This window comes from Procambarus clarkii, chromosome 31 (assembly GCF_040958095.1).
Source record: "Procambarus clarkii isolate CNS0578487 chromosome 31, FALCON_Pclarkii_2.0, whole genome shotgun sequence".
In the NCBI taxonomy this organism is placed as follows: domain Eukaryota; kingdom Metazoa; phylum Arthropoda; class Malacostraca; order Decapoda; family Cambaridae; genus Procambarus; species Procambarus clarkii.
The window spans coordinates 30,133,617-30,145,401 of record NC_091180.1 but is presented as its reverse complement, the minus strand read 5'-3'; the positions used below and the strand labels follow the sequence as shown (position 1 = coordinate 30,145,401).

Genomic DNA, 11,785 nt, shown 5'->3' with positions numbered 1-11,785 from the left:
TCCTGGGGTACTGATCCTGGATATCCTGGAGTACTGATCCTGGATATCCTGGGGTACTGATCCTGGATATCCTGGGGTACTGATCCTGGGTATTGATCCTGGATTTCCTGGGGTACTGATCCTGGGTATTGATCCTGGATATCCTGGGGTACTGATCCTGGGGTACTGATCCTGGATATCCTGGGGTACTGATCCTGGATATCCTGGGGTACTGATCCTGGATATCCTGGGGTTCTGATCCTGGATATCCTGGGGTTCTGATCCTGGTTATCCTGGGGTCTGATCCTGGTTATCCTGGGTATTGATCCTGGATATTCTGGGGTACTGATCCTGGATATTCTGGGGTACTGATCCTGGATATTCTGGGGTACTGATCCTGGATATCCTAGGGTGCTGATCCTGGATATCCTGGGGAGCTGATCCTGGATATCCTAGGGTGCTGATCCTGGATATCCTGGGGAGCTGATCCTGGATATCCTGGGGTGCTGATCCTGGATATCCTGGTGTGCTGATCCTGGATATCCTGGGGTGCTGATTCTGGATATCCTGGGGTGCTGATCCTGTATATCCTGGGGTGCTGATCCTGGATATCCTGGGGTGCCGATCCTGGATATCCTGGGGTACCGATCCTGGATATCCTGGGGTACCGATCCTGGATATCCTGGGGTACCGATCCTGCATATCCTGGGGTACTGATCCTGCATATCCTGGGGTACTGATCCTGCATATCCTAGGGTACTGATCCTGCATATCCTGGGTATTAACCCTGGATATCATGGGGTACTGAACCTGGATATCCTGGGGTACTGATCCTGGATATCCTGGGGTACTGATCCTGGATATCCTGGGGATACTGATCCTGGATATCCTGGGGTACTGATCATGGATATCCTGGGGATACTGATCCTGGATATCCTGGGGTACTGATCCTGGATATCCTGGGGGTACTGATCCTGGATATCCTGGGGGTACTGATCCTGGGTACCAATCCTGGATATCCTGGGGTACTGATCCTGCATATCCTGGGGTACTGATCCAGCATATCCTGGGGTACTGATCCTGCATATCCTGGGTATTGACCCTGGATATCTTGGGGTACTGATCCTGGATATCCTGGGGTACTGATCCTGGATATCCTGGGGATACTGATCCTGGATATCCTGGGGGTACTGATCCTGGATATCCTGGGGGTACTGATCCTGGATATCCTGGGGGTACTGATCCTGGATATGCTGGAGTATTGATCCTGGATATCAGAATCAGCCTCTTTAGCAAGGACTTCAACCATTAGAGTCAACGACTCGGGAATCAGAGCACCCAAATCACCTCTGATTGGCGGGAAAAACTGCGTGGTTCATGAGCCGAGTTACAATATGAAGTGCTGTAGTTGTGAAGAAATATAAGGCAGCCCAGCCATGAGTACAAGAAGCCGGCTCTATGGTAGCAAAAACTAGCTAATCTATGTTCTGAGGTTCGAGTCCCGGAGCTAAGTTGGCCAAGAAGGACGAGGCCATTTGTAGACAAACGTGAAACCTTGTGTGAGAATGTGTAGAGGGAAGTTTTTGCGATTTGTCTTAGAGAACTTGAATGAAAGTTGTGACAGTCAATGAAATAATGTGTGTAAACTTAGTATGGTATTTTTGTGGTGCCTGAATCAAACAGGGAAGGATGCAATACAATGAAGATTATATATAATATATATATATATATATATATATATATATATATATATATATATATATATATATATATATATATATATATATATATATATATATATATATATATATATATATATATAAAAGATATACATTGGTTGATGCAAAAAGTGTTTAAAGGTTAAGGATCTATTGAAAAACACGACAATGGGAAACATTGATCAATGTCAGACATATATATATATATATATATATATATATATATATATATATATATATATATATATATATATATATATATATTATATATAATCTTCATTGTATTGCATCCTTCCCTGTTTGATTCTTTTGTGTTGTTCTTGTGCAGAGCCTCGTTCCCATTCTCCAAGTCTCTCCTATTCTCCCTGCTTCTTTCATCTACTAACACATTCTTCTTTTACCAGTTCTCTTATTAACTTATTTTCTTGGGAATATTTATTTTCCAAAGCTTTACTTTAACATAATATTGTTGTTTTGTCTCTGCTTCTCTCTCTCCTTCTCTTTATTACCTCTTATTTTTCGTGTTATTCATTTTCGTTCCCTAATTATTTCGGTATTTCTTTTTACTTTGCTTTAATATTATTAATGTTGCACAAAGAAATCTTATTAACGTGATGTATAATGGACCCTCACTAGATACTCGACTAGATACTAGATATAGATACTAGACACTAAATACTCACTAGACCCTCAGGAACACTAGAGGATTGAGATGAATCCCAACTTGCAATTCGTTTAGGCATGTCATGGTGTAGTGATCCTGGATATTGATCCTGGATATCCTGGGGTAATGATCCTGGATATCCTGGGTACTGATCCTGGATATCCTGGGGGTAATGATCCTGGATATCCTGGGGGTAATGATCCTGGATATCCTGGGGGTAATGATCCTGGATATCCTGGGGGTAATGATCCTGGATATCCTGGGGGCGGGTGCTTGGGAGTACTCAGAGCACAGGTTCGAGTCCTCCTCCTGGCTACTGCTACTTCTGTTCTACTCGCGAGAACGGGTTTGATTTTTCGATATCATTGCTACATGAATTATTTATTTTTGTCTTAACATTTATAGTACGCTTGAGAAGCAAAACTAAAAAAATTAAAAGCACAAGATAATTGCCAGAGCTAAGTGGACTAAGCTTCGAGGGGACATGATTGCAACATACAAAGTACCAAATGAAATTGAAAAAGTTGACAAGGACAGTCACTTTTAAGTGAGAGAAAGCAGAACGTGGCGACGTAAGTTTTAATCAAGAAACGCAAATGAGTAGAAGAAATGTAAGGAAATACTCGTACCGTATACGAGAGGCCCACACAACGAGGAATGTTGTAAAAGGTGGGGAAGCCATTTTTATCCACAACTTCAAGGGGCAAATTCGACAAAGAATTCGAACTTCAGCATAGTTAAAATAATCTGCAACAGGTAGTACATGGCTAATAGGTGATACATAAAGAGGTAGACCTCACTTAATTCCCCATTGTCACTGATAGACAATGTGGATAGGTAAACACACACACACACACACACACACACACACACACACACACACACACAATTGATTTGCATCTGAGAGGCGGGACCAAAGAGCCGAAGTTCAAACCCCACAAACACTATGAGCGAGTACAATTAGGAGATTAAGAACATGAATGTCAACTTTATAAGCCTGTGGACGAGTTTGGAGTCATGAAAGTCTATAACTTAAAGGAACCTCCAAGGTTTTAATATGCAAGGTGATCCTTAAAGGATCACCTTGCATATTAAAACACTGCTTGTCCTTGACCTTCTTTGATCGTGTGTGTGTGTGTGTGTGTATGTGTGTGTGTGTGTGTGTGTGTGTGTGTGTGTGTGTGTGTGTGTGTGTGTGTGTGTGTGTGTGTGTGTGTGTGTGTGTGTGTGTGTGTGTGTGTGTGTGTGTGTGTGTGTGTGTGTGTGTGTGTGTGTGTGTGTGTGTGTGTGTTTGCGTGTGTGTGTTTGCGTGTGTCACTCTCTTTAAAGTAGTCCAACTTACCCCTATGTTAGCAGCTTACGTAAAATGAATGTAACTGTGTTAATTTATATGTTTCTAAATCTAAGTAAATAAAGCAGAAATAATGTAGCAATTCCTCTACAATAAAGCACAAATCGTTACTGCAATACCCCACTGAATGTTCCCCTCAGACAAGACATTTTTCACCAACACTTGACACTATCAGACACATGTTTAAAAAAAAAAAAAAACATTTACCAGACAAGACACATTACCAAAGACAACACGAACCATCCACAGCACATTTCAAGAACCATTTGTAATCTAACCTCAATGCAAAGACAATTCCTGCCAGATCTCTTGCGCCCTCAGACGACCCCCAGCACAAAGACATTCCAGCAGGTATCTCTCTGCTGAGCAAACACAATACACACGCATTCACAGGATCGTTTCGCCTCTGTCTAAATACAATCTAGGTCCAAAGGGTCCCGGGAGACATTGTGAGGATAAAATTATTTTTCAAGTGTCATTCTCCTTCTAAATATGGTATAAAAAGCCCACTAAACAATGATACTGCAATAGGGGAATTATATTGAGAACAGAAACACTATGGAGGCAAGCACACATTTTTATCTTTAAAAGAATTATTCACTACAAGAGCTACCATGCTCACTCGTGGAATAAAAGTATATGATTAATCTTAAAAAGGTCTCTGGTCTTAGCAGCATACTTGGGTTCATTCTCGACTCATAATCTTGGGTTCGAATCCCGGGCGTGACTGAAATGATTGGGCGCATTTCCTATCACCTAATGTGTCTGTTCACCTAACAATAAATATGTACCCAGGAGTAATCTTCTTGTGAGGCTGCATCCTGGAGACCTCGAGGTAAGCCTAACATATATGTACATACTCTGGCTGCTTGTCCCCGACAGAAGGAATAAATTAAACTATTATACACGAAACCAGCAGTGGAAAGGCAACAGAGTTAACCTGCAATTCCAAAATACACCTGAATAAGCCACACTTTAGAAGCTGTCGACTGGCCATCACACGAACGTGTCTGGAGAAAAAACGTCTTGAGAGAAAACGTGTAGGAGAGAAAAACGTGTAGGAGAGAAAAACGTGTAGGAGAGAAAAACGTCTAGGAGAGAAAAACGTCTAGGAGAGAAAAACGTCTAGGAGAGAAAAACGTCTAGGAGAGAAAAACGTCTAGGAGAGAAAAACGTCCAGGAGAGAAAAACGTCTCGGAGAGAAAAACGTCTAGGAGAGAAAAACGTCTAGGAGAGAAAACGTCTAGGAGAGAAAAACGTCTAGGAGAGAAAAACGTCTAGGAGAGAAAAACGTCTAGGAGAGAAAAACGTCTAGGAGAAAAAACGTCTAGGAGAGAAAAACGTCTAGGAGAGAAAAACGTCTAGGAGAGAAAAACGTCTAGGAGAAAAAACGTCTAGGAGAGAAAAACGTCTAGATAGGAAAAACGTCTAGATAGGAAAAACGTCTAGATAGGAAAAAACGTCTGGACACAATACAAAGACACATTCCAAAAACATCTGACATTCCTTCTGGTCACCACAACGACACGCTGCAGAAAGTCAATAGTTGACCGACACGCAAAAAAGGGCGTTTCATGGTGCAATATAAGAGTGGCTGGGGCCACCAGCCAGAGGCAGAGAAACAAACAGCTTGCGCCTCACAACACAACCTCCACTTTACCACACCTCCACTTCCTAGTGAAGGCCACACGGCAAACCAGGGACACCTTTTGAATCTATCCAAAATTCCTCCATGTCAAATCAAAATAATAATTCTCTCTCAGGTTCTATCAGATAAAATCTATACAAACCAAAATATTATAATTATGTGTCATCTACTGAAGTAGACAACTTTTACCAAATCACTATTTCAAGACCCACCAAAAAAAATGAACAAATAAATTTTCCAGAATAAATAAATAAATAAATATTCCAGAATTAACAAAAGCAGATGACATTGCACTCGACCATTTCCGAAGAAAAAAAATGTTAAAAAAAGACAGAACTACGTTTCTAAAAGCATTATAATATACAACAGCACTTTCCAGGAGACAAGACAACAGAACACAAGTGTCTGAAGTCCAGGCTTATCAGAGTTACATCTCCAGGCGCCCCCACGCCAGAAGCCCTTCTCAGTCGAGCAAAACTCTCCTCGAACGCAATCACAAATACCACCAGTGGGAAGCCACCTGCTGGTCCAAGCTTGCACCCACTTGCTAATCCCACCTGTCACCCACCTGCTGATCCCATCTGTCACCCACCTTGCTGATCCCATCTGTCACCCACCTTGCGACACCCGCAGTAACCTCGCGTCCCATCGGGAAGCCAAAGAACGAGGCCACGTCATCTCCCGAACATCTCCTCTGAGATCGCGTTACAACTTTCTGTAATAGGAAATATGAGACGCAACAATACTTGGACGACCACTTGCGTCCCGATGCCCCGAGAGGACGCCTGCTGCCAGGGTGAGCTCGTCTCACTCTCGTATTGCCTTATATACGACATCTGGGTGATTCTGCAGTTAGGGCCCCCCCCCCCTGTTCTGTCTCCCTCGTCCAATTCTTGGCTGCCATTTCTCGTGGTTGATGTTCGGGTACTGCTGTTACTCTTGAGTGCATTTGTATCTTCTTGTGCTTCCTGTCGTTGATGATCTTTGTGCACTCAAGACACACAATTAAAAATTGCCCATTTTATTTTTATTTTATTTTCCTACACGTGTGAATATTGTTTAATGAAATCTCTGCTCATTTGCTCATTTATTTTCTCAATGACAAAAATTTCATACAATATATTTGAATAGTCGAGTACAATAATATATTTCTCATTCATAACATGCAAGCTTATTGTATATTTAATAAATTATTGAATTAAGTCAATAATATATACATTAATATACATACAAGGTTCTGTACGTGGAACTCACTTTCTACGATTTATGAGTTAACAGCAACGAACAAAATAGCCAGTAAGAACATAAGAACAAGGGAAATGCAGAAGGCCTATTGGCCCACATGAGGCAGCTCCGAAGTCGTGAGTGTGGCCGGATATCCCAGAGTATCCGGCCTGGTGAGTGTTGGATCTCCAGGAGTATCCGGCCTGGTACTATCAGTCAGCGAGCGGCCATCAAGCCCCTGCACAGCAATATTGTCTTCCTCCTACACTATGTTAATTAATCTTGGGGACAAGCGCGCAAACACCAAGTCTAATCAACCTCACACACGCCGGGGGAAACTAGCACAGAAATACATGCATGTTTGCTCGCGCCAACACACACACACACACACACACACAAGCACAAGTACACATTCACACATATACAAAGAGACTCGTTCCGGAGCCGAGGGGTTTGAGCTATGATAAAAAACAAAGGAATGGACCTAACCACACTGGAGAAAAGGAGAGATAAGTAGGAGCGAGGGGGACATGATTACAACATCTAAGATTCTGAGGGAAATTGACACAGTAGACACAACAGCGTTGTTCAAAGCTATGAACAGGCGAACGAGGAGTCATAGATGGAAATTGGAGATACAAATGAGCCATAGAGACATCAGGAAGAGTGGTGAAGGTGCTTGAAGAGAGAAGGAAAAAGAGGATGTTTGAAGAGAATGGGGAGACAGGTGGAGAGGGGAGGAGGGAAAGGATATAGAAATTGGGGGAAAGGGCTGAAAAGAGGAGAGTTGTAATAGGTTTGATAGAAGGAGAAGGGAGGGGGGAGGGAGAGTGGGGAGAGTGGGGGTGTGAAGAGGGGAGAAGAGGGGAGAAGAGGGGAGGAGAGATTATGAGATGGATGATGATAGTTGGAGAGAGAAGAGATGGGAACAGAAGGGAATAGGGAAAGATAAATGATAGAGGGGGAGAGAGACCCGTGCACAGCCGGTTAACCTCCCCCTAGTATACAAATAATTGAAAAAAAAACTCTGAGCTGGAATACTACTACTACTACTAATAATAATGAACAAATTCATAAGGGCCTTGATCAGGGATCGAACCTATGAACAGGGTGTTCTCAGACGCCTTCTAGTCAACCGTACCACATGCTAAAATAATAATAATTACAATTTGTCTCTCTGCTTCTCAGAGAACAATCCCCCACAATCCCTACACGCGAGCTCCCAGGCTTCGCGACACACACCTCTCCTCTCCAAGGGTGTGTCCAGAATCCTGATTTGAGGATGTTTGTCTCTTAGTGTGGTGTGTTCACGTGGGATGCTTCCTGCTTGCCATCATCACATATTCATGAATCACTTGAGGCTCAATTAGGAGATTGGAAGATGTCCTCCAACATCGCGACAGTTCTCAGTGAGGTAGTTAGACTAGCACTCTGGCGTTAATATGTACTCACCCGTTTGTCCCTACAGGATTGAGCTTTGGCTCTTGGATCCCGCCTTTCTAGCCGCTGGTTGTTTAAATCAATGATTCCTATAATATTTCCTTATAATTTTAAAATTAGATATGATGAGTAGGGTTTAATTCCACAACTAGCTTCTTAAGTTCATTCCATTTTCCCACTACTCTCACGCTAAATGAAAACTTTCTTACATCTCTATGACTCTCTTGAGTTTCCAGCTTGCACCCATGCCCCTTTGTTCTGTTGGTATTCAGTGTGAACATTTCGTCTATTTTTTTCACTGTCAATCCCCGTAAGTATTTTATACGTCTCTATCATATCTGCCTGCTCCTTCCTGTTTTCTAGCGTTGTCAGGTTCAGTTTCTTCAGTCTCGCTTCATACCCCTTCCACTTGTACTAATATTTTATCCTTCTTTATTCATTTCCTTTAATGTAATCCCATTTCTTGCATATTCGCATTATCCGAGAATTATCTCACTATTTCCTATCTCCAGCCCTAATTTTTCCTAGCTCCTGCTTCTATTGCTGTTTCTTCTCATTATTTACCTCACTCTCTACGCTTCTTGCATTTCACCTTTAATTTCCTCTCTTCCTATAGCTCTGAATTTACTCCATATATTATTCTTCATATTTCCTGTCAATCTTTCTCAATATTTCTTATCTATTTCCCAATTTTGTGCCCATTTCACAATTTCTTTCCTCTCTATATTTCCCGCTTCTCTCGTTCCCTCTCCCCATTCCTTGTGTCACCACTATTCCTGCCATTCCCCCTTTACTCTTAAAAATAAGTTTCACTAAGCTGTTTGAAGATCTCAGCGTGAAGGATTTTTCCTGAATTTTTAATAATCCTCAACTTTCTTAATTGGCATGAGGACTTATTTGGACGAGAAATTTAAAGGAAAATTTTATTAAAAAAAATGTAATTTGCATGGAGAAGGCCTAAACAATTTTGACACCTGCTCGTATATATGGTACTGAAGTTCTCGATTGACCGCGAAGTTCTTTTTCATCCACTTGTTAATTCAATGACACTAAACAGCATCTTCCACAAAGTAATAAATATATTTTAATATGTAAGAGGACCCCCACGAAGATATGGTGGCAGTACGGTTGACAAAATTTTAGTTACTCAACATATACGATGGTAAAGCTTTTTTTAAGTGAAAAACTCACAATGAGTGTATACCCTGGAAACACAAACCGGAACTGTCTCTATTTTCCGCTTGTTACATCTTGGCTTAACGTGTTTATGACGTATTAGAATGTTGTTACAACTTGCTATATTGGTTGTTATAACTAGTTAGGTGTTAAAAGTTGTTCGAACGTTGTACCAACGTCGTAGTTTCGGTGTGTGTTTGGCGGGATCCTAGTAGTAGGTATCCTTCAGTCTGGGGAGACTATGGAGTTGTGCCCTGGTTGTTAATCCTGGTGCAGCGTCTGAGTGTGTGTGTGTACATATATATATATATATATATATATATATATATATATATATATATATATATATATATATATATATATATATATATATATATATATATATGTATATATATATATATATATATATATATATATATATATATATATATATATATATATATATATATAATAATATATATATATAATATATATAACAACATATTCAACAACATATAATGTTGTTGAATATGACCGAAAAGGTAAGATTAATAATTCTAACACGAATTTTCTCAATATTTCTTATGTTTTTCTTCACTGTCGAGGGCAATTGAAATATCAACTCTCCAAAATTCATTTATATTTTTGGTCTGACGCCTAGAAGCGTTTCGTAAGGGCTTCTTACATTCTCAAAGACTTGTTTTCAAATAACAAAATGTGGACAACCCGCCGTAGAATAATACACGCACAATTTTTTTCTAGCGAAAATATCTTAACATGAGACCGTCATTATTATTTAATAATCAAAGTAACATCACTCCATTAAACACTAACAAAAAATAAAAAAAATTCATAACTCGCTCCACTGACAGAATAATAATTTGTCCTTGTCACCGGCTTGTCAAGGCGTCAACAGTTAAACTGTAATTTATTCTCAGTTGGGCAAACCAGTCATGAAAGGTCACTTGCGTGCTCATTTGGTTCGTTGATGATTTTGACGTGAAATTATGTGTTTAAAAGCCCTCCTACCAGGACGTTTGTTGATATTCAAGCAGTTAGTTCAAGGTCTCATTTGACTAAGGTCTCGTTTGGTCAAGGCCTCGTTTGGTCAAGGTCTCGTTTGGTCAAGGTCTCGTTTGGTCAAGGTCTCGTTTGGTCAAGGTCTCGTTTGGTCAAGGTCTCGTTTGGTCAAGGTCTCGTTTGGTCAAGGTCTCGTTTAGTCAAGGTCTCGTTTGGTCAAGGTCTCGTTTGGTCAAGGTCTCGTTTGGTCAAGGTCTCGTTTGGTTAAGGTCTCGTTTGGTTAAGGTCTCGTTTGGTTAAGGTCTCGTTTGGTTAAGGTCTAGTTTGGTTAAGGTCTCGTTTGGTCAAGGTCTCGACTGGTTAAGGTCTCATTTGGTTAAGGTCTCGTTTGGTCAAGGTCTCGTTTGGTTAAGGCCTCGTTTGGTCTAGGTCTCGTTTGGTCAAGGTCTCGTTTGGTCAAGGCCTCGTTTGGTCAAGGCCTCGTTTGGTCAAGGTCTCGTTTGGTTAAGGCCTCGTTTGGTCTAGGTCTCGTTTGGTCAAGGTCTCGTTTGGTCAAGGCCTCGTTTGGTCAAGGTCTCGTTTGGTCAAGGCCTCGTTTGGTCAAGGCCTCGTTTGGTCAAGGTCTCGTTTGGTTAAGGCCTCGTTTGGTCTAGGTCTCGTTTGGTCAAGGTCTCGTTTGGTCAAGGCCTCGTTTGGTCAAGGTCTCGTTTGGTTAGGATCTAGTTTGGTTAGGGTCTAGTTTGGTTAGGGTCTAGTTTGGTTAGGGTCTAGTTTGGTTAGGGTCTAGTTTGGTTAGGGTCTAGTTTGGTTAGGGTCTAGTTTGGTTAGGGTCTAGTTTGGTTAGGATCTAGTTTGGTTAGGGTCTAGTTTGGTTAGGGTCTAGTTTGGTCTAGGTCTCGTTTGGTTAGGGTCTAGTTTGGTTAGGGTCTAGTTTGGTTAGGGTCTAGTTTGGTTAGGGTCTAGTTTGGTTAGGATCTAGTTTGGTTAGGGTCTAGTTTGGTTAGGGTCTAGTTTGGTTAGGGTCTAGTTTGGTCTAGGTCTCGTTTGGTTAGGGGTCTAGTTTGGTTAGGGTCTAGTTTGGTTAGGGTCTAGTTTGGTTAGGGTCTAGTTTGGTTAGGGTCTAGTTTTTTAGGGTCTAGTTTGGTTAGGATCTAGTTTGGTTAGGGTCTAGTTTGGTTAGGGTCTAGTTTGGTTAGGGTCTAGTTTGGTTAGGGTCTAGTTTGGTTAGGGTCTAGTTTGGTTAGGGTCTAGTTTGGTTAGGGTCTAGTTTGGTTAGGGTCTAGTTTAATCACTCTGTATATTTTTGTTATTAAGACCGTATCTCATCTATAATATAGCATTGTGCATTACAATATTCTTCCTGCTAAACGTTATCGTAATGTTATCTCAACACTTATATATAACGTTATCGTAATGTTATCTCAACACTTATATATAACGTTGAGTTTCAAGACTTTTTTTTTCTATTAAGATTATAACGAGTTCTGTTGTGTTTTGCACGTTGGTTTTGTCATTGATTTAACCCATTTGCACGTTATCTGTTATCCTTTGTTTATCTGTTATCTGTTATCCTTTGTTTATCTGTT

General features: G+C 40.9%; 1 protein-coding gene across 1 annotated transcript; it reads right to left on the bottom strand.

The window, feature by feature from the left end:
• Positions 1 to 267: 267 nt before the first annotated feature.
• LOC138370239 (calcium-binding protein P-like) lies at positions 268 to 6,038 on the bottom strand. The gene is made up of 3 exons (XM_069334243.1): positions 5,978 to 6,038; positions 2,991 to 3,108; positions 268 to 1,246 (listed from the first exon to the last, which is right to left on the bottom strand). Exons 1-3 carry the CDS (start codon positions 6,036 to 6,038, stop codon positions 268 to 270), a joined length of 1,158 nt encoding a protein of 385 aa, XP_069190344.1.
• Positions 6,039 to 11,785: the final 5,747 nt, after the last annotated feature.